This window comes from Camelus dromedarius, chromosome 28 (genome assembly GCF_036321535.1).
Source record: "Camelus dromedarius isolate mCamDro1 chromosome 28, mCamDro1.pat, whole genome shotgun sequence".
Lineage (NCBI taxonomy): Eukaryota > Metazoa > Chordata > Mammalia > Artiodactyla > Camelidae > Camelus > Camelus dromedarius.
This window is the reverse complement of record NC_087463.1, coordinates 22256245-22278805: the sequence shown is the minus strand read 5'-3', so window position 1 is coordinate 22278805 and position 22561 is coordinate 22256245. Positions and strand designations below refer to the sequence as shown.

At 43.1% G+C, this 22561-nt stretch overlaps 1 protein-coding gene across 6 annotated transcripts in view; it reads left to right on the top strand.

Annotated features, from left to right (window-relative positions):
• The window catches only part of RTTN (rotatin), a 116288-nt gene extending 101065 nt beyond the window's left edge, over positions 1-15223 (top strand). For 5 of the 6 annotated variants that reach the window (XM_031441756.2, XM_031441758.2, XM_010998967.3 and 2 more), the window contains 6 exons: positions 1469-1595; positions 3074-3276; positions 5896-6163; positions 8318-8421; positions 9896-9965; positions 11054-15223. In XM_031441756.2, the coding sequence (XP_031297616.2) occupies positions 1469-1595; positions 3074-3276; positions 5896-6163; positions 8318-8421; positions 9896-9965; positions 11054-11139 (858 nt within the window). In that variant the 3' untranslated portion in view covers positions 11140-15223. Of the gene's footprint in view, positions 1-1468; positions 1596-3073; positions 3277-5895; positions 6164-8317; positions 8422-9895; positions 9966-11053 lie in introns of those variants that run through there. The other variant, XM_031441760.2, reaches the window with a different exon arrangement.
• The last annotated feature ends 7338 nt before the right edge of the window (positions 15224-22561 follow it).

The window sequence follows — 22561 nt, the reverse complement described above, 5'->3', positions numbered from 1 at the left end:
GTCTGGCAGCTACAAAGGCAGGAGCGGTTCCTCCAGCATCATCAAGGCAGGAGTGAGACTGAAGGAAGCTGAAGATTAAACAAGAGCTGGGAGATGACACGTGCTCTTTCTAGAAGCTTGGTCATGAAAAGCAGCAGTAATAATTGAGGACATGTAGCATTAAAGGACGCTAGCCTGCATGTTTACTTCTTGTAACGTAAAGTGCTTAAATATAAACAGAAATGAGCAGATCGGGGACTAGTTACCACAGAGTCAGGAAGGAAAGAACTAATTGATGGATGAAGATCCCAGCGGAGGCAGGCGGGGCTGTGTTCCAGAACAGATGGACGGGTCAGTCTCTGACAAGAGAGGAACACCTGTTCCTCGCTGGGTAGATGGATGGATAGAAACACAGAAGCTGTGTGGACAGGATGGGGAGTAGAGAAGGACTCGCACCTCATCGTTCTGTCTTCTCTGTGCGGCAGGCACAGGGCCAGGTTCCCAGCTCGTGGAGAGTGGGGAGCAGGGGAGTAACCGTGGGAGGGACCTCAATGTTTATGGAAAGTGTGGAACACTGGGAACAGCTTCCCACCCTCTTCTCCCATTGACACTGCATGAAACTGTGTAGGGTGTGTGTTTATATGAATGTCCACATGTGTGCACATGGGTCTACAATTTGCCTAGTAATTCTGTTCATTAAGAAAATTGCTACATTTACAGCCAATAGTTACATCTTGTCCATAATAGCGTCCCAGTGGTAACTGGTCTCTGTAATGAAACTATGAATTACTTAAGAATTACTGATTTAGCATAATATTTTGACTGAATTTTATTATATCCAAATTATTTAAAAACAGTAATCTACTTCTGATCTTGCTGTCTATCCACATGTACCAGACACACACACACGCACACACTACACACTACACACACTACACACACACAACACACACTACACACACACTACACATTACACACTACACACACACAACACACACACTACACACACTACACACACCACACACACACTACACACACCACACACACACTACACACACTACACACACACACACAGAAAGGGTGGGGTGGGGGGAGAACTCAGAGTTGATCAGAATGTTTACTTAACCAGAAAAATCTCATTTCTTAACCATGTCTGGCATTTACAAGGGTTTATTTAGTGTTATAAGATATCACTGTCTTGTTTAATTTACATGTTCGGCAGCTGTGTTTCTGCATTTCTACCTTAGCTGCGTGTCCCGGCCGCCGCAGGGGAGGGGGGACTCCCTGAGACTGGCCGGGCTCGTGGTCAGGGCTGTCCTGGCTGCATGGTGCTGACTCCGCCCGCAGGATTCTGATTCCAGCTCACACTAACCAGAACAAAGATAAATTCGATTTTTGTCTCCTTGTGTTGGTGACAGTTTTGGGGGATTTGATTTTAATTCTATCTCTCGATATTCAAACTAACGCGGCCCTCCTCTCCTGTCTGCAGGAAGCGGCTCTGGAGGCCCACCTGGTCCCGGTCCTGCACTCCCTCTGGCCTTGGCTCCTGATGGACGATTCACTGATGCAGGTCGCCCTGCAGCTGCTTTGTGTCTACACTGCAAATTTTCCAAGCGGTAAATGGAACCCAAAGCTGCCTTTCTGTGATGTCCTGAAATAGTAATTTTATGAAATGTTGTTAAAGTGGAAAAACAAAATATATATTTTGAAGCATGATACTTATGTGGGGGTATGTTGGTTAGACACATGCTTTCCTGTAGGTATTATAAGAACAGACAGACCTTTTAGGATATAGTTTGTTGAGATGAGAGGAGTCAGACAGCTCAGGGGACAGAGAGAGAGGAACTGGCCTGATTGTGTGGTAGTGAAACGTTGAATTTAATACGAAAATTGAGACTGAAAATAATGACGGAAGACTTGAAAACTAGGTAAAGGCTGAAACTTCTGTGGGTTCTACAACAGGAGGCTGGCGTGTGATGAAAGGTAGTTCTGGTTACAGGTGGTTTGGTGACATCATTTTCGTGCCTCTTTCATTCATTCACTTGACACACATTTTACTGAGAGCTTCCCACGGGCCCTGCATCGTCAGAGCCCAACAACTGACAGTGAGCAGAGACAAGGGCGGAGTGACTTGGGCCGAGAGGAGAGGGCGTGGAACAGCTGTTTGAGCGGAGGGAGGGCAAGCCCACTGGGGAGGTGAGGCAGTAGTAACTTTGTGTGGAAACTTCAGGTGTACAATTAAGGTTAGTCAGCAGGTCTGCGTGCTTTCTTCTAGCAACGTTCAGCAGCTCTGCAGCTGGGGTCTCCGAATGTGAAGAGACACGCAGTGGGAGGACTGGGAACGGATAGCCTGTTCCTCCAAGGTCTCACAGCGGCCTCCGCGCCCAGCTGTCGGTTTCGTGGCCGCACCTGCTGTGAGCAGACCCTCAGGCTCCTAGTCCTGAGCCTGCCATGTGGTGTGTGGGGAGGGCTGCAGGGCAGGGCCGGCGTCCTTTCCGTGCTCACCTTCCCATCCTGTCCGCTGCTCAGCTGCCCGGCTATCCGCCTCGTACAGCGGCCACGCACTTGGCTCTCGAATGTGGCCTCTGCTCCTTGTCCTCCCTCACCTCTCCTTCACTCCCTGGTGCAGGGGTGGGAGGTGAGGAGGAGAGGAATGTTCTGCAAAATACTGAGCGAAAGAAACACATACTTCAGTATAAATCTTTTGAAAACCAGTTGACACCACTGCTGGCACTCGCTGCTTATGAGCTGTGTGACCTTGACCAAGTTACTGATGTCTCGGAGCCCAGAGACATCATCTAGCATACACGGCTGGTAGCATTTGTCCTGTCCCTCCACCCCAGAATTATTGCTTTCCTCATTTGTTCTTCTGCTATAAAATGGAGCCATTAGCCCATGGTGTGTCTAACTGCTCTCCTGAGATCATTAGGCCCTCAGTCCATGAGATCGAATGCAGATACCATCACTTGCCTTCAGTAGTGCTGCAGTTCACAGGTTAATGGCCAGGGCGTCTGATAGACAGACATGCTTTATCACTCGGGTTGTTTAAACCATGAAGCTGAGAAAATGTTGTGATGGATTATTGTTTTTGAAGGCTGCAGCTCTCTCTGTTGGTCCAGTTACGGACAACATCCTGCTCAAGCTGCACATCGAGGAGCCGCCGGCAGCTCCCTGATGCTGTGTATCCTGAAGCTGGCTTCCCAGGTGCCTCTGGAGAACGCTGCAGTCCAGCAGATGGTTTTCATGTTTCTTTCAAACCTGGCCTTGTCTCATGACTGTAAAGGGGTGATTCAAAAAGTGAGTACCTGAACTCTCCTTCCTGTCATAAAAAACAGACTCAGTAGAATGACCCTTCCAACTGAGGACATGGGTGAAGAGTCCAGAACTCAGTTTCTAGGATTAATTTATTATGATCTCAAGGCCTTTTTATTTTAAAGGATTGGGAGGTTCACCTTGTTTAAAACCACTTAATAGATGATACATGAAAAGTGACAGAAACTAGAATATGATCATACTGTTTCCTTTTAGTTTATCTTCTTAGCTTTTGGATTGTGTTTTCTCTCTTTCAAAAATGACAGAAAGACAGCTGTCTTACATTTATTTGTGATCATAAAACTAATATATTGGTCTTCAAGCAGACGAATTGAGCAGTAACGATTGCAGTTCAATTTACACTGTCAAGTGGGTTATGCAAGCACGGCCCCCTTTCCCCCAGTCAGCCCTGACTTCTTGATGACATAGGTGATTTTTTCAGTCTTCTGGGACCCCCATGCCAGAACTGGACTTTTTATCGTTGGTCTTAACTGAGCGCACTTTAAAAAGGATTGAATAATTTGAACAAAATCTAGTACGCGTGTTCGGTTAGACTATGTATAAACAGAATCCCTCATTTGTAAGAGCCCTTAAAATACGAGTATGATCAGATTATCTGTTACTTACTAGCACATAGTGATTTCAGTGCTGCTGTTCCATTTACATGAAGGCCAAGATAAATTACAAAAGTTGAAACCATTCATAAGAATTGAGTCTCCTTTCTCTCTACTGTGTCATCTCTCCAACCCCACTCTCCCCAAAAGTCCCCACCCTTTGAGTCCAGTTTCTAAATAAGCAGCAGTCTTATTAAAGAAAGGTCCTTTTCATTGGTATGTTGGAGGGAACTCTTGTTGGCTCCTGAGTGTTGTCGCTAATTTTCAGGAATTTTGCCAGCCAGCTGACATGATGGGGGCATCCTGAAATCAGCCTTGGTGAGGGTATTCACACAGTGCAGAATGGCAGAAGGTGCAAACAGGGACCCACTGATCTCACCTCAGCTGTTTATTCAGCAGCACATGGCTGGGTATTTGCTCCATATGTCGGGGGGGTGTGTATAAAGTCATTCTGAACTGGATGTTTGTGGTTACCGTCTTTCCACACATGTGGGAGCACAGACTGCTTTCTGCCGCTTCCTTACAGAGAGCACCTTGGTAAGAAGCAAAATAGGAACTCCCAAATGGAATATGGGCGCTAACCTTGGATCTGATGTGTGACTGCGCTGGACGCTTACTCTCTTTAACACTGCGTTACACCTCCCATAACTCATCTCAAGTTATTCGAAAATGTAGCTAATGCTGTTATACAACTAAGATTCTAAAATATTTGTTTTCTCTCTACCATAGCATGTTTCTTTGCATCCTCCCTGGTGTAGGAAATTGTCTAAAAGCATCTTTAGGCCCAGCAAAAAGAATGAAAGCCCATAGCATATTTACAGTTTAAAGCACTGCCATGTATTACTGTTGTCAGCCCCAGATCTCCAAGACCGTGGCAGAATGTAGCTGAATGGGGAAGGAACGTGATGACTCTAGAAAGCATTAATTTGGGCTGAGATGGGAGGCAGGAGAGAGTGGTGGCGACGGCAGTGGGATGCAGTTTACAGTTTACTTGTCACTTGGGTGGTGCTGCTAATATTCTGTAGCTCATTTCATTCTTACACTCAGAGTCCTTAAAAGTAAAAGTGTTAAATGTGTTTTGTAGATTCAAGCCAAAGTCTTGATTTAGGTGTAAGGGAACCCAAGAAATAAGCCAGAGTAGATTGTTAGACAAGGAGAAAGATGAGATAGATGTTCTGGACAGTTGTGAAAGCCAGGTGATCACATTTCTGCACGCTGGTCCAAATGCCCGTCTAACTGTGGTCCCCATACTGTCCTGGGCGGCTTCTTGATACAATACTTTATGCTTTCTTTCCTTGTTTGCATGTAGCTTATTCTAGATGATAGGTTATTGTCTTTCATGTAGTGAGGGGTTTGGTGTGGTTTTTTGAGCAGGGTTTTATTTGGAGGCTGTAATGACTCTTACAGTTCAAGTAATGGCACTTTCTCATCTGTAAGTTTACTGGAATGACACTTAGCAGGGACAGATCATCCGTAGTGATAAATAGCTGAGGTAAAGCGAGTATCAGATGTACCCATTGATTTTTTTTTAAACACTTACAGCTATAAAGATTCAAATATCCTCGGCACTACCGAAATTGTTAACCGGTGTCCAAGACTGATCTGGGTTTTGTTTCTTTCTCCCCCAACAGGATAGCTTTTAATGAGTAGCAAAATTGCCAGAAGGGAAACAGAAAGAGGAAACTCAAGAAGCCTGAAATAATTCCCAAACGGAGTTATCAATCCTAAATAATTAAGAGTTGACTATAGTTACTTTGTCCATCATCAGGAAAGAATTAGTAAGAATTAAAACTTAAGCACTATTTTGTGCTCCTTAACTTTTTCACATATACCTGGAAACAGTGTGGATGGAGTATTTAGAAGGTGTTGGGAGGAAGGAGGAATTAAGGTTGGGAAAAAGAGGAGCGGAGTGAGTTAATTGGTCTCAAAGGGACTAGGAAAATAATGGAAGACTCAAGAAGAAAATAATATTCTCTCTGTTTATCCACAGAATAACTTCTTACAGAACTTTCTATCTCTCACATTGCCAAAAGGAGGAAATAAACATCTCAGCAATCTGACCGTTCTCTGGTTGAAGTTACTCCTGAATATATCATTTGGAGAAGATGGGCAGCAAATGATCCTGAGGCTGGACGGCTGTTTGGACTTACTGACGGAGATGAGCAGATACAAGCATAAGAGCAGCCCTTACGCGCCTCTTCTGATTTTTCATAATATTTGCTTCAGTCCTGCGAACAAGCCCAAGATCCTGGCTAATGGTCAGTATTCACACTGTACACCACACGGACATGTGCATCCATTTATATATGTGGGTCCATTTAGATGAAAACACGAAGTAGTTTTACAGGTAATTTTCCAGGTGTTTCTTGAGCACTCACCACATTCAAGGTCCTGTGGGAGGCAGAGGCTGTAGGAAGGAATCGGGCGTGACCCACCCCCTGGGGAACTGCCGAGGGTCTCTAAGCATTAACAGGTCACCTCACTGAGGGACACGCTGGACCCAGGAGGTAGCGCAGAGGGGGCCCCCTCACTCCCTGTCTCTCCCTGCTGGCCCCAGATTCCCTGCATCTCGAAGTAAACTCCTTGTCAGTGGAGCCTTTCCAGACCAACCCATCCAAGTTGTGACCCCCACGCCCTTCATCCTGCCTCCGCCCACTCTGTCTCCCTTCTCGGATGCACTGTGTGTGCTCGGTGTGTACCTGTGTGCTGCTGGTCTGCCCACACTAGCACACAGGCTCTTACAGGGCAGGAGGTTTGTCTCTCCTGTTCATGTTTATCCGCAGCAGCTAGGACCGCGCCCGTCCCTAGTGAGCACCCAGCGATGCTGGTGGCTGAGAGGCCCTGAGCAGGCAGGAGAGTTCACACCCAACACCGCAGGGCACTTCATGCTCTGAGACACAGGACAGATGGAGGCGAGGACTGGTGAGGATTCAGAAGATTCTGAAATAGAAAGAGAGGAATAGAAAGATCTGTTTCTGCAGCCATGTGCTGCTTCTGTGAGGAGTGTGTGAATTTTATAGGGAGAGAGTTTTATAAGGAGACATTGTGTTACCATGAAAAAAAAAAAAGATGTGGGCTCTAAACCCCTATGTGCTTGGTGCTGGCTTCCAAGGCCATGTGCTCACTCCAGCATCACCCGGGGCAGCTCCTCTGGTCCAGTTTCTTCATCTTTAAAATAGTCCCTCCTTTTCTTGATTTTGGTAGAAATCAGTTTATGAACTTAAAGGGCCCAGCACTGTTTAGGTGCATGGTAGATGCTCCAGATACATTACTTCTCTTTTTCTTTCACTTTTTTTTACTTAATCTTTTCTTAGAGATGTTTTTCTATGAAGCAGAGCTTTCCAGGTGAATGGAGAGGACCCTATATACATTCTTTTGTGTGCAGTCGTGATTCTGTTTTTCTGGTAACAATGATTAAATTGCTGGGAATGCAGGGAAGGATTTTAGGAAGTGTAAATAGGATCATTTAAACAGCATTTTTGTTTTAATTATGGAATCTTTCATCCAACTAATGTTTATTGAGCCCCTACAATAAACTTGGCACTGTGGTTGAAACATTCACCCGTGAACAGGAACACAGGCTCTGCCCTCAACTGGGTTACGGTTTAATTCGGTGCGTTCACCGGGCGTGAGGGCTGGTCACTGCTTACAGAGAGGGTTCCCAGTAACAAGTGTTGCACCCTTAATATCACACATTTTAGAGGGAAATTTGATAGAATTTAGTGATACATACAGCTAAGTAATAAAATAGGTTCACGTACTGTTCTGAAACCCCAAGCCTCCCGGACAGCCTCCCTGGGGCTAGCCTTCTCTGCTTCTTTAAAACGAGCCGACTGCTGCAGGTGATCTGCAAGTCTTGATTTCATACTCCGGCTGGCTTTGCAAAAATGGGGGCATATCTTGTGTCTTGTTCTGCCTTTTTCTTCAAACACACATACACATTCCTTTAAAATGTTTAGTCCTTTCTTAAAAGGCTTAACTAATACAGTATTTCTTGATTATTGTTTTATACAATAACCCATGCTACCGATATGTTTGTATAATAGTCTTCATAATTTATCATAAGAGCAAATCCGATTTTCCTGCACGTGAAAATGTGCGCTATAATTGAACGGCTCATTAATATAACTCATTGTGTAATTGCTCATTTCTGCACTATTGTTGTCTTGAAATGAATGTGCCTTTGTTGAATTAGGGCCCAAAAAATTAAGCAGCCGTGGCTTCCCTGAGGGTTCTATGCCTGTTGTGAAAACAGTTTGTTTCAAGGTTGTCCTCCCACGCACCACATGGTATTAAAGATTGTTTTTGCCAACCTTATGTATGTGTTCTGATGGGTATCTAACTTGTCCAAGATACGAATACAGTGCAATGTCTGGGACTGAACTTTATTTTTTTAATGTGTTTATTATTAGAAAAAATCATTAGTGTGCTAGCTGCCTGTCTGGAAAGTGAAAATCAAAATGCTCAGAGGATTGGAGCAGCTGCGCTTTGGGCTCTGATTCACAATTACCAAAAGGTCAGTTTCTAAAATTGTTGTCATCTCTGGGGGCAAACACCAAGCTTCTCGGGACGTCAGAGGAGTATTGGCAAGGAAGGACCCAAGTCAAAGACCCGTGTTGCCTTTGTGCCTTCATACAACTAGTAAACCATCAGTTGAAATCTTTCATTTAACCATTTCAGTAGGACATGTCTCAGTTCAGAAGAGTGTCTCTCTTTTGAGTGAATTTTCCCTGCTTAATATAACTTGATTTGCCACATTAGTGCAATGTTAGCATAGGTTGTTGCTTCTAAAAGATATGTCAAGGAAACATGCAATTTGAAACCAAACAGTGAAGTTTTATCCAGTTGTGGGGCCCCCTTTTTCTCGTCCGTGCCACCGCTGAGATTTGAAGTCAGCTCAGTTCGAGGTCAGCTGGCCGGGGCCGCTGGCCGGCAGGGAGACGTGCACCTGCTCTTTCTCTGGCCCCTGGTCTTCTCCCTCATTGCACACATCTCACTCTGGGGAGAATGCCTGTGTGTACCCGGTGATTAGACAGCGGCCAAGTGACAGTTCTAGGAGAGACGGCCACCCCCGAGTAGTGCTCACCCAGCTGGCTGTGCCCGGTCTGTACTGTGCTCTGCCACCGCCCCTGGCTTGGAGATCAACGCTGTGTGCTGGCCGGAGGGCGCCTCAGTGACAGTCAGGGAGGGGACTGCTGAGGACTAGTTTTGCTCTCCCACTGCCCTTGTTTCTGGCACCAGGAGCCCCCAGCTTGCACTGCTAGTATTGTGTTGTTAACATGTCGATCTGTCAGTTCAGGTATGTCGTACATGGTGTTTGTGGCCTTGGCTGACACAAAGCTGTTCTGTGACGTTAGCTTATTAACAAATTTGACTTAGTGATCAAAGTGCAGTACTTTGTGCATTCTGAATTTTAACAGTTTTTTTCTATTATGCATTGTATCAAGTTTGTCACTGTGTGAGTGGAAATTAAACTTTATGTAGTTTTTGTATGTTGTCCTATTTCTTCAAATAAATCTCCCCTATAAATCATGAAAAAAAAAAAAAAAGGTCCTGTCGCGTCTTCTCCTGTATCCCCAGGGCTTAGCACAGGATTTGGCATTTTGGAGTTACTCAGTAAATACTTGTTGGCCAACTGACAGACTGACAATATTGGATATCTTTGGTCTGAAATCTGAGATTGGAGGAAGTAATGAAATACTGAAACTGAGATTGCAAAATTTAAAATAGCAAATAGAGATTAGGGGAGAAGGGGTGAAGGGGAGGGAAGAAAGAACGCAGGACAGCAGAGGAAGAATCAAGTTGAATGGGAAGGATGCAGGTGATGGTGGGGGTCCTAGAGTCTCATCCTGTGGCGACACTGTTCTGTTGTATAGTGTCCTGCTCAATGCCGTGGTCAACAGGGGCAGGATACAGTAGTACTGTGCTATCCTGATGCTTAAATGTGTGGGAAGAAATCTAATTAGTGGATTGTTCTGTATTATCTCTAGGCAAAAACAACTTTGAAAAATCCATCAATAAAAAGAAGAGTGGATGAAGCATATTCCATAGCAAAGAAAAGTAAGTTTTTTGATTAAATAGATTATAGTTAAACTTGGAAGCTGTTCACCGAATTCTCTGATGACTGAAGTATCTGGACAGCTCACAGCAAGATGGCAGTGTCCTGCACTGACGTTTTCACACTGACGTTTGAGGAGCCTTTTTGTCGAATCATTGTAAAACGTGCCACTATTTGGTCCATGTTTTCACTGTAACATTTTTTAAATAATAAAACGTTCTAATAGATGCAGGTTGGAGATATCGTAGTTTCTTAAAACATGTCAGTGATCTTTCTCTGAGTCATTTTTCTCTTATACCAGGTGTCCTTTGCCAGTGGCTACCACTGTACTAAAGTGTGATCTGAGGTGATAAGAACTGGGCCCAATTAGAACTGACCTTGAACGAGAAACTTTGATCTAACATCGGGGATTTGAAATATACAGTCTTCCAAGAGTAGATCCCATTGACCCTGCGTCCACTTGGCCCTGTGATGTGGCTGAGATATGAGGCAGGGTTTTCTTTTCAGAGTGCATTTTTCATTTTAAGTGAGACCAGTTTTCAATAAGCATTATTCTCCGAACATATTTTATACTAACACACTGAACTGTGTCTTTCCTGTACTGTTCCGTACCTGTTGGTTTTTAATTTGTTTTTTCAGTCTGATTTGTCGTAAGTGGTTTGGTTGTGGGGTTTGGGGGTTTTATTTTGGGTTTGTTTCTAGCTGTGACCATGAGTTTCCGGAGGTAGTGAATAACAGTTTACGTGTTGGGAGCGGGGTGCATTGAAGAGTGAGACGCTCCCGTGGGATTGTAGGCAGTAGTGTCCATTGTGGCGGTGTGTTGCTTTTTGTTTATACTCTTTGGCTAAAACATTAGTGAAAAACAAATTCTAAAACTTCTTAAATTCTGTAACTTCTTAATTTTTTAATTTGTAATGTTTTAAATATTCGATTTGTAAATATTCTTATGATACTGGTACATCAAGAATTTAAAAAGAACTTCGAGTTATGTAAGTCCCATTCATGTGTGCTTGTGTATGTGTGTCTACTCTTTAGTGCAGGACTGAGTTTAATAAAATTGCTCTCCCGTACCCTTATTTTTCTATCTCAGCTTTCTCAGACTCAGAAGAAACTCCTCTAAACACCTATTATTTGAAATGTCTTGAAAACCTCGTGCAGCAACTCAACTCTTCATGAGCACCCTGTGATCCTCCGCCCTGAAGCCGCGGCCACCGGACAGGTGAGCCACCCTTGGAGCGCGCCCTGTGCAGACCTGTTCCCCGAAGACGTGCTCATAAGCCTGTCGATAGAGGGCACAGAAGGTCCTGGGAAGACGGACATTCTTACCTTTTTCTATGCAATGTGCTTTGTAAAAATCGTATTTATCAGTTATTTAATAAATAAGATATTTCTAGTGACTGAAAATTGGCCAATAATTGCGGCTTGCAGGCTTTTATCAATCTCATGAATGTAAATTTAAGGAATAGAAGAAAGATACTATGTTCTGATTTCCTTTTTTAAAAAAAAAGTATTTTACATGAAATTTGGCTCTTGTCAATACAAATCCTTGTTTTTCAAAGCATTCACATCAGTGAAGGGATATTTGTAGTAAATGTGAATAATTTTGTGAGTAACTTCTTTAGGCAATTTTTAGTGATATTAACTCCTTTCCATATGATACATAAACATGTTATATTTTATTATTTTCACCTTTCAACTTCTGAAATGCTGTGTAATAAAAAAGGAAGAAATAGAGTTTATGGTCACATAGGCCTACGTTCAAATTCTGCCTCAGCTCAGAGCATCGTGAAGAACAAGAACGTGAAAAATCTGGCAGGAACAGTGCTGCCGAGGCCTCCTGACGTGACTCTCAACTAACATGTAGCTCTGAGCTTGGAACTTAGAATCAGTTCGAGTACTAATCATTTCCAGCAGTTTTCCCAACACTTGAAAATAAGGAGAGAAAATTATGTCTAAGAAAAGAAAAACAAAAGCTGAAATGTATATACATATGCGTGTCTATACACACACCTGTATATACACCCCCCCCCCACTCACATACACACTCATTATTTAGGAAGAAGCTTTCCAATTGAATTACAGTTAACAAGAAAAAAACTTCCTTTATTAAATGCTGTTAGCAAATTGCCATCATTAATAAAATAAGCCATGTGACATTATTTAAGCTGAAAGCATGAGGACAAAATACATGTTAAGTATTGAAATAGAACCAGGTAAATTTATAGTGTCTGAGAGTTACTGATTAGAGATCTGAAAAATAGATCTAGAAAGTTTGGAAGTTTCTGGGCAGCCCAAGTTAATCTGAAGCAGTGGACGTGGCAGTATTCTGAAAAAGTACGAGCAGGAATCTTGGGAATTATTTCTTCCTTTTCTCCTGGTTGCTTAGATCCTATTTCATTTTCCTGGTATCACCTTGTAAGCCCTCACTGATGAATAATTAGATGATTTCTGTAACTTCCATTGAAAGATCCCTTTCTGTGTCACAGGCGCTCGTCTCAGGATGTTTATTGTTTGATCTGTTTTCCCCTAAAATATTACCATTATTCCTCCGTTAGAGGTGAGTGAACGGAGCGGCTCGGTGATCAGTTGTGGCTGATAAAGAGTGAAGTTGAGACTCGAGCCCAGAGTAACGGCTGAGGTTTTTTTTAACCACCATGCTATGCTGCCCTCCCTCCCTACCTGTTTTTTCTCTTTGAAATTCCTGTCTTTGAGTTTGGATCTTATAGACAACCTCCATTATTCTATAAGAATTGAGTCTTTTCACGGAAATGACCACTACCCATATTTATGGTTCATTGATTGATTCACATTTCAGGGTTTGCTTTGCCTCATGTCTTTGGAATCACAAAGAATAGTAACTGATTGTTTTCCCTAGCAGTTCAAGGTAGCACCACTGGGGGGTTTGTACCCTGGCAGCCAGACTCGCTCAGGGGTGACGCCTGCGGAAGCCCAGAAGGACTGGCTCCCTGAAAGGGGGAGGAGGGCCGTGGCGTCAGGAGAACGTGCACATGCGTCTGCCGGTGTCCAGGGACGTGCCCCACAGGGGCATGTGGTGTTCCGGGTCCTTGACACCTCTCCTTCTCATCTGTGTCTCTTCGAATTGTGTCCATGAAGCCAGTGGGGAAGCTGCTAAGCAGAAGATCCCTGAGGTGACTGGCCTGCTGTGGCACTGCCTGGGGAACCCAGCAGCACCAGAGTCCCGGGGATGCTTGTTGAAATACACATGGAAACATAGTCTTCAGCCTGTGTCTGAAATTGTTAGCAGACTCGCCAGGTGATCTGTACGCTCACAAAATGAGAACCACTGATTAACCCCCAACTTTACAGAAAACTGCCTGGAACATGAAAATGACTTGACATCACTCAGTTATTTAATGATGATGAAATCAGAAATGGAATCTGGGTCTCTTGAGTGCTAGTTGAGTGTTCTTTCTTTCACACATCCCTGGTTTAGGCAGAGATCCAGAAAGCAGGTGTAGGGAACTGGTTCATGCCTCATGGTCTCCAGGTTTCCCATTTCCTGGCCTTTGTGGTTGCTTGGTGTGTGTGTGTCTGTGCTGGGGATGAACTCAAAGGCTGTGCAGTGCGTCAACATGCAGACATTCGTCCTCTGGCGTCTGTGTTTAGGACCTTGAGCAGCTTGAGGGAGGAGGCAGCGCTGGTTTTGAAAACAGAAGAGACAAGTGGAGTAGTTAGCTGACCTCACTGGAGCCTTTCCCCACTCTTCCTAAAATTGCTTTCAAAAATGAAGAGCTGGATGTACTTTTCTTTGGCGTTCTGTAAATAATGGAGTGAAAAGTAGAATTTGCCCATTTAACTGCAGGTCACTGGTTTTCGTTCGTAGTGTTAAATATGCTCATCATCTGTAGTAATTTTCCATCGTGAGTCTTGGTGGTTGCACCTGGTCTGTCCCATTTCCTGAGATCTGCTGCTTGACCCGTGCTGTTTCTCAGGTTTGGCAGATTGTTGCGTAAGAACGATCAGCATCCCCGCCCCTGCCACCCCAGGTGCACCTGCAGGCCTGCCAGGGAGCCAGAGAGCACAGGAGAGCGGCTAAAGGTGGGGGGCTCAGGGCTCGTGTGGCCTCACCGTGCACACCGGTGGGGACCTGGCGCAGCCTCCAGGCCGCTTCTCCCGGTGAGACCGGGGATCGGGGAACCTGCTTTGTGAAGCTGAGGGGAGGACTGGGTGCCCAGCACAGTGCCTGGGACATAGTTGACTGTCCCTTAGATGTCATCAATGATTAGTTATTCCCATAAAGTTCTCAAAAATTTCTCTCATTTTCATTTAAACATTAACTCTTCTGTGTCTCTGAAACTCTCTTCTCCCTTTAGGAAGCAGGGAATATGCCAGAAGGTGAGTTTCATTGTCTGAACAAGGCTCTCACATTCCAGAAGGACGGCCGGTTTCTGGTGGCGGTGTGGGGCCGCAGGCCTGCGCTCGCTAACAGCACAGACGCCGACACGTGTTGGGGGAACCTCAGTCTTGCAGAGCACTGTGTGCAGGGGGGCTGAACACACCCGGAGACTTGGTGCGTTTTATTCTGTGGCTTGTCAGGTTGTCTTGACTGAATGTCGTTGGTGAAATACTGCTCTTTCTCCATTTGAATTGTGAAAATGGAAAATACAAGAAATTAAAACCTTAGCGGCCAGAAGAAAACCTTAGCTTAAAGACTCTGTCAATTAGGGAGCATTTTTCTCTTAAGCCCTATTGTTGACCTGTGCGATCCAAGGAGTTCCGGGAAAGGATGGTGGTAAAAGGTCATTATTTCTGTGAACTAGGCAGCTTAGTTTTGGGGAACTTAAGAGTTTATTCTTCTTGAGTCAAAAGTTATTCACCACAGGAAATCCCTTGTAAAACTCAAGTAACAAGTCAGCGGGGGCTGAGGGAGAGTATGCTGGGCTGAGGCTCAGGACGCACGGCAGACTGCCAGGACCTGGGCTTCCGGGGTTTGGCGGCGAGACACGAGCATCTCAGTGTGGTCCTGTTTTAAATGTTCCCAGCGACGTTCGTCTTCGTGTTTCCTTTGCTCCTTCTGCATTTGGGAAATGTGTTTCAAAAAAGTCTACTCTTTTAAAGCGATGTTTCATGAAAGATCCATATGGTAACATTCAATAAATTTCCCATGAAAGCCAAGAGAAATGTATGTGTTTTAATGCCGACTCCAAGGGGAAGATGCTTTCCTGCAATTCTCCTTCCTCGGTGTGTCTCTTCCTGTGCCTTACCTGTGCCCCTGGCCGAGCCTTACGTCTGCCCCCAGCCGAGCCTTCAGAGCCCGGATCCCATTTGGTTTGTTCATCTGGGCAGCTACACTGGGTGTTCTGGTGGCAGATTGCCTGCCATTCTGGGCGAATTCTGAAAACATGACTTCCTCAGATACTCTAACAGAACATTCTCCCCTTGGCTTACCCTGGGAAGAGACAGATTTTTAAATGGAAAACTATTTTTAATCGTTTTCTGATGATTGTGAAGAATCAGTTCATGGGTGTGATCCCTGGTTGAAAGTTACCTTTTATGTAACATGTTAGAAAGAGCCATGATTGCACAGTAGAAAGTCCAGAATAATAGTGGCTTCAGTAAGAGCAGAGCTCCATTTTCTTTCTTCTGTTTTTGTTTGTGTGTGTGTTCTTTTCACATCCAGGAAGCCCCTTGGGGGGGCGGTCATTGCCTGACAGTGTCCTCAGGGACTCAAGTGCCCCTCCTTCATTGATGCCTTCTCCCTTCAGCAAGTTACCATGTGGATGTCCAGAAGGAACAGCACTCCCCCAGCTGTCTGTTGCCCTTTAAGGAGCCTTCCCTAAAGAGCACTCAAACAACGTGCCCTCACGTGCTTGGACAGAACACAGTCACCTGGTCACTCGTGGCTGCAAGGGAGGCGAAGAACTGTAGTCCTTCAGCTGGGCTCACTGCCACATTGAGTCACAGGCCTCTGCTGGTCGGGAAGGGATGAGGGGTTCGATGAGGCAGCCACCAGTCTCTGCCCCACCGACCAACATCCTAGTTGATATAACATGACGTAGTTGGAGGTAAGTGTTATATTCCCAAGTTAAAAGTAAGAAAGAGATTAGTTGCTTATTGAGTGTATTCAGTCTGCATTTAGACTTTGTGATTAGTTGTAGTTGCATTTAGAACTGGAAATAGTAATGTCAGCTAATAAAGTAAGATGACTTCCCAGTGTGAGTTTATCCCCGTGACGTAAAAGCCTCCGCTGTCAGAACCCACCCGCTTATCTTAGAGAAATGTGGCTGTGAGGACAGAGTGGTTGGCATTCTCAGTGATAGAAACTAAAATTGGTTGATTTGTTTAAAATTAATTGAAAAATTAAAAAAATATGTACCTTAACCTTTATTTCAAATATGTTCATATGTTACACTAAGAGCTTTTAAGATTTCCTGCAACTTTGAACTTCCTCTTGTTTGCTTTTGTGGTTAATCCTTGCCTGGCTCCCTGTTATTAGAAACAAAGACGGCTGGAGGTTAGAGGACGTGGGTCCTTGTCGGACCTTATTCTCCGCTCACCTTTCCGCTTCTTTGCATTCTCTGTCTTGCTTCTCCGTGCCTTTCTTCTCCTACCTCTTTGATCTAATTCTTAGACTTTCTCCACCAGTGTGCCTCCACCCACCTTCACGTTTCCATTCCGGCCTGTCTTGAAAGGCCAAGGTCAAATGTCACCTCGCCCATGAAGTTGTGTCAGATTCCCCAGCTGGCAGGAAAGTCTTTATTCTTTGAGTTTCCACACCAATTTCAGTAGTTTTTAAAAAAACGTTTTTATCTAACTTAGCCCTTTTCCCCTTGTATTATGCTCATTTGCATACAGTCATTGTTCCCACATCTGCTTAAGAACATGACTTCTGACTGAACTTGTAATTCCCTGCCTCTCACAATGCCTCACAAAGCGGGTGTTCAGTTTATATTTATTTGCTTGAATTAATGGATAGATGGATGGAAAGAATGATGGTGAAAAGCATCATATAAAAACACTTAAAAACCTTCAGACTTTTTTTTAATTCAGTAGAGAAAGAATAAAACCCCAGTATTTTAGGTATGATTTAAAAATATAACCAGCGCAAACATGAAACAAAGATCCTAGTCCAAACTTTCAAGACCCATTGCTTATAGGAGTCTTATTTATGATACTCTTTCTGAGAGGTAGGATGTAGGTATCAGCTTTTTGCAAATAGAACCTTAAATTCTGAAAATTACATAAGCAGCAACTCCCGCAGTGTGGGAAAAACAGAAGCCCGTTTGCATCACCCATGCTGTGTAAAAAGCACAAATCAACAGATAACCTGTCAGCTTCCTTCCAGTTCCGGGCCCTTAGTGCCCACATTTGGCAGCAGTAGGCACTGTGAGAACCTGACTTCGACTGAAATAAATCACACTGCTTTGCACAGAGAGAGAGGAGGGGCCAGTGGTCATGGCCGAGAGGAAGCTTTTAATAGTTAGACTTAATAAAAATTGGGGAAAATGCTTATTCCACAGGTACCGTTGCAGTAGGGAGTGAAGACTGTAATTGCGTCACTTTAAATCTTTCACGTGTCATTTCCTGTCCGTAGCTGATAATGCACAGCTCCATCTGCAAGGTGAGGATAATCCTGCAGCTCCTGCACAGTGGTTTTGAGTTTTGACTCAAATGGGGCATCTTTAAAGTGTGCAGAATCGGAGTCAAAACTGGTAGATCCAATGTGTATGGCATTTTTTCTGTATGATTTAAAGATGTGAAGTTGTTAAGGAGACGGGGCTGGTGTTAACCAAGATGCTGAACTGTCAGGGCTGCTGGCCCCTCCCCGCAGATCCACTCCCAGGATGGAAAGAGAGAATGGTGAGGAAACCGTGGTGCCACGGGGGAGCCGCTGGAACTCCTGTGTGTAGTGGGAGGCTCTATCTTCGGTCGCGGGCAGGAGACAGCCTGGGAGGGACAGCAGGGGATCCGCTCTTGTTCCACCAGCCGTGGCCCTGAGAGAGGCAGTGCTGCCCCAGGCCGCCCAGCTCTCTGGTCCCGGAGCGCTCGTGAGCAAACTCGGGGCAGCAGCACAGGACCCCTGTGCTGGGGAGGAGCGGAGAAAGCAGGTGGAGCTCCCTGACCTCCATCCGGCCCCCAGCCCAAGGCACTGCGGTCGCAGAAGTGTCTCTTCCTGATGCTGCTTCTCCCCAGCCAGGGGTGGTGTTTGGAGGGGGAGGGACTGACTGCGGTGGACGCGTGCCCTGGACTCTCCGCTCTCCACCCCTTGAGCTGCCTGGGCCTCCTACAGACGAGGGGATGGCCTTTCACTGTGAGTGTTTGCCTGATGTTCCCAGGGGAAGTGAGCTCACCGGCAGAATAACAAGACCTTTGAGGAATACAACCACTTCAAAAGGAGAATAGCATGCTGGAAGTACATTTTCCAAAAGAAGCAGAAATATTAAAACAGATGAACCAAGGATTTTAAATTAGCCAAATCATACATTGAAAGAGAGAAGAAGAAATTTAAAATATAAGACCCAAATGATAAAACATAAAAAAGGCACAAGAAAATATGTATGATAAATATGAAAGCTGAAAGACTGCAACAGGTCAGACAAATAGTAGAATGGATCCAGCTGCGTTACGAATTAATGAGTCAGAAAACAAGATTGAGGGAGTGTGAGAATGAAAACAGCAGTAAGTAGGAAATAGAAAATTAAATTATTAAAAACTAGGAGATGTGGAGGATAGAAGTGCTCATATCTGGATGGCAGGATTCTCAGAAATGGGAAAGAATAAAAATGAAAATAGATACTTGAAGAAATATGGAAATAAATTTCCTAATATTAAAAAGAGATGATAAAGTTTATACTTAAAGAGGTCATAGAAAGCCAAAGAAGAGAGGGAAGGAAGAAAATATATATACATGCATTGCTAAAATTTAAGAATATCAAAGGCAAAAAAAAATTCCAATCGAAATGATAAAAGAATAACCCCAGACTGGAAACAACCCAGATACCCATCAAGAGGAGAATAGTTTAAAAATATTGTGGTGTATATTTATGAAATATCGTTCAGCAATAAAAAATAATAAAATACTGGTAAACACAACATCAAGAATAAATATCAAAAACATCAAATTGTGCAAAAGAAGCCTGACACAAAGAGAGAACATACTGGATGATTCCACTTACATGAAGTTAAATACAGGCAGAAATAACCTCTGGTGACAGGAGTTCATCATAATGGTAGTCTTTTGCGGTGTGTTAACGGGAAAGAGCACAAAACAAGCATCTGGCTTCTGTACCATGACCTACAACGTTTTATTTCTTGATCCAGGTTGTGGTAACACGGGTGTATGCCTATGTGAAAAGTCTTTAAAGTGTACCTGTTACTATATGTATGTTATACTTCAATGAGACACATGAAAGAAAAAAAAATAAAGATAATATCAACATATGGAGAAGAACAAAGCAAAAAAAAGAATGCTGTGTTGTTCCTGAGAGGAGAATGCAGATGTATAATTTTTTTTTAAGTAAGGTTGGAAAACAAAATGGGTTCAAATTGAAAGAATACTTTAAGATGACAGAACTACACATAAATATATCAAAAAAGAGTAAATGGACTAAAGTCAAGTGAAAGATAAACTTGAAAGATTAAATTTTAAAAATCTATGTGCTATTTACAAAGTTAAAAGGATGAAAAAGCAAAATGTAATAAAAATAAAACATATTAATGTGGAATAAAATTGACCTTAAGATAAAAAATTTAAATAGAGATGAAAAAGGTCACTATAGTGGTAAAAAATTCAACTTACCAAGATGTGGCAGTTTTAACATACAGGCATCTAACAAATAACCTCAAAATATATGAACCCAACAGTGGCAGAACCACAAGGATGACATACATCTGACATGGCAGGAGTAGCTTTCCACAGATGTCCTTGGCTTTTGATGGGTCAAGCAGGCAATAACTCAGAAAAGATACAGGAAATCTGAATAACACAATTGATAACCTAGAGCTAATGGATATATGCATAATGCTGCAACCAAGAATTAGAGAAGACATATGTTTTCCTCAATCCAGATGAAGCATTTATAATTGATTCAAGTATCAGGCAATAAGTCCTCAGTAAATTTCAAAGAATAAGTCCATGTAGACCAGGAACTCTTGCTAATATGTAATTGAGTTAAAATTTAATAACACAAGGATAAGTAAAATGTCTTTGTATATTTGGAAATTAAAAGACAAACTTCTAAATTAAACCCACAATGAAAAAAAAAAAAAAAACCCACAATGGAAAGTTACTGAATGATAATGAAAACTCTATACAAAAAGACCTGTGGGATGCAGCAAAAGTGAAAGTTCTCTCACATTTTTAATCCTTGAGAAATTTTTAGCTTCAAATCTGAGTAGAAGAAGGCCTTGAAATTAGTGGGCCATGTATCTATCTTAAGAGTTAGAAAAATAATGACAGAATAAACCTAAATTAAATTGAAAAGGTAATAAAAAAAACAAGAGCAGAAGTGAATGAAATAGAATCGAAAGTATTACAATATAGGAAATCAACAGCAAAAATTGGATCTTTGAAAAATATAGCAGACAAGTTTCTGACAAGTTTCTGCCAAAAATGAGGAACTGAAAAAGCAAAAGATGTAAATGCTATAATGAATGTAAAGGGGGGCATATGTATGGATAAAGTAGAAGTTAAATATTATCAACAATTCTATACTAGCCAATTTGAAAGCACAAATGCACAAATTCTTGGAAAAATATCATTTACTGAAACTGACCTCAAAAGTAATAAAGTTCAGTAGTCCTATAGGTATTAAAGAAGTTGAAGTAGTGATTACAATCTTCCCACAAAGAAAACACAGGACAAATGGCTTTATAGGCAAGTTTTAGCAAACAATTCCAAGAACAATCTCAATTTTATTCAAACTCTGCAATTATAGGAAAAGAGGGAAGAATACCAGTTTATTCTGCGAAACCAGTGTCACTGTAACACTAAAACCAAAACAGGACAGTATGAGAATGGAAAAGTATAAGCCCATTTGTCTCATGAATAGAGACAAAAATCCTAAACAATATTATTAGCAAATCAAATAGTGTATAAAAGAAGAAAAACATATGCCTCTCTTAGGAGGTGTAGTCAAAGTACTTGATAGTATTCTAATTAATGGCAGAATCTCTTGGTGGCACAGAAGTAGAGGCGATGCCTTAAACAGTAAGGAGTGTGTTTAAAAAAACACAGGGCACACTCTAAATGGGGAAACAGGTACGGTTGGTCTGCTATATCTGCAGATTCTGCGTTCTCAGATTCAACCAACAGCAAATCAAAAATATTAGGAAAAGAATTCAGAAAATTCCAAGAACAGAGCTTGAACATGCCACACAGCAGCAAATATTTATGTTGTATTTACTACTATTTACATAACATTTACTTTGTATTGGGTATCACAGACAATCTAGAGATGATTTAAAGTGTAAAGGAGGATGTCCATAGGTTATATGCAGAACTGACACCATTTTATGTAAGAGGCGTGTGCACCTGTGGATTTTGGTATACGCGAGGGTCCTGGAACCAATCCCCTGCAGATATCGAGGGATGACTGTATTTATTCCCTTACAGTTAAAGAATGCCACAGGGAGGCTTACTATTACCATTTTATTCAAATTTTGTTGGAAGTTCTATGCAGTGCCATGAGGTTAAAAAAAAAAAAAATCAACTGGAATCATAAAGATTAGGAAAGAGAAGTAAGAGTATTATTTCCAGATGACAGTCACAGAAAAAAGTCAAAACAATTTAAAATAAATTATTTTAGAAGTTGAGAGTTTAGCATGGAAGCTAGATTCAAAATCAGTTGCATTTCTTTACATCACAAGCAACTAAAAACATTTAAAGAGAAGACATTGTTAACAATAGTTACAGAGAATAAATCTAGCTAAACATACACTGTCTCTACAAAGAAAGTTAGAAATGTTTATTAAGACATAATTAAAAAGATGTAAAGATGTAGAGCAACCTGAAGACTAGCAGAATGGCTCCTTTATAACCAAGGACATAAAGAAAAAGGGGAAGAAAGGAAGAGAGGCTATCCAGTTGGGACCCACACCCCTGGTGGGTGACCCAGAGGAGGCAGAAATCTCAAGCTTGGGGATCCTCCCTAAGCAATGTGGGTTTCAGCTCCACATTGGGCACGCTAGCCCAGGGGTCCAGCACAAAGAAGTGGAGCCCCCTTTTGAAAACCAGTCTTGCTTACTGGAGGACTGTAGGAAACAAGCTCCACTTTTAAAGGGTGTGCACGTAGATTTGCATGCTGCCTGTCCCAGTGCAGAGGTAGCAGTCTGAGAAGTGGCTGATGCTCTGATTGGCCTACCAAGGCCACCCGAGCACACCCCCAGCCCATGCGGGTCTCGGCTGCCAGTGCGCCCCAGGAGAAGCTGCAGGTAGCACTGGGCTTTGGCTTCAGCCCCTCCAGCTCCTCCCTTGTCCCCCACTAGGGGGTGACCGTTAACATACCCAGGAGAAGCTGTGGCTCACATCAGGTTCTGGCTCTAGCCACCACCCTCCACTCCAGCCCACCCCCACCAAAGCAACAGGCCCAGCACATAACAGAAAAGGCCCTGACTTGTGCTGCCTCAGATCCAGCTC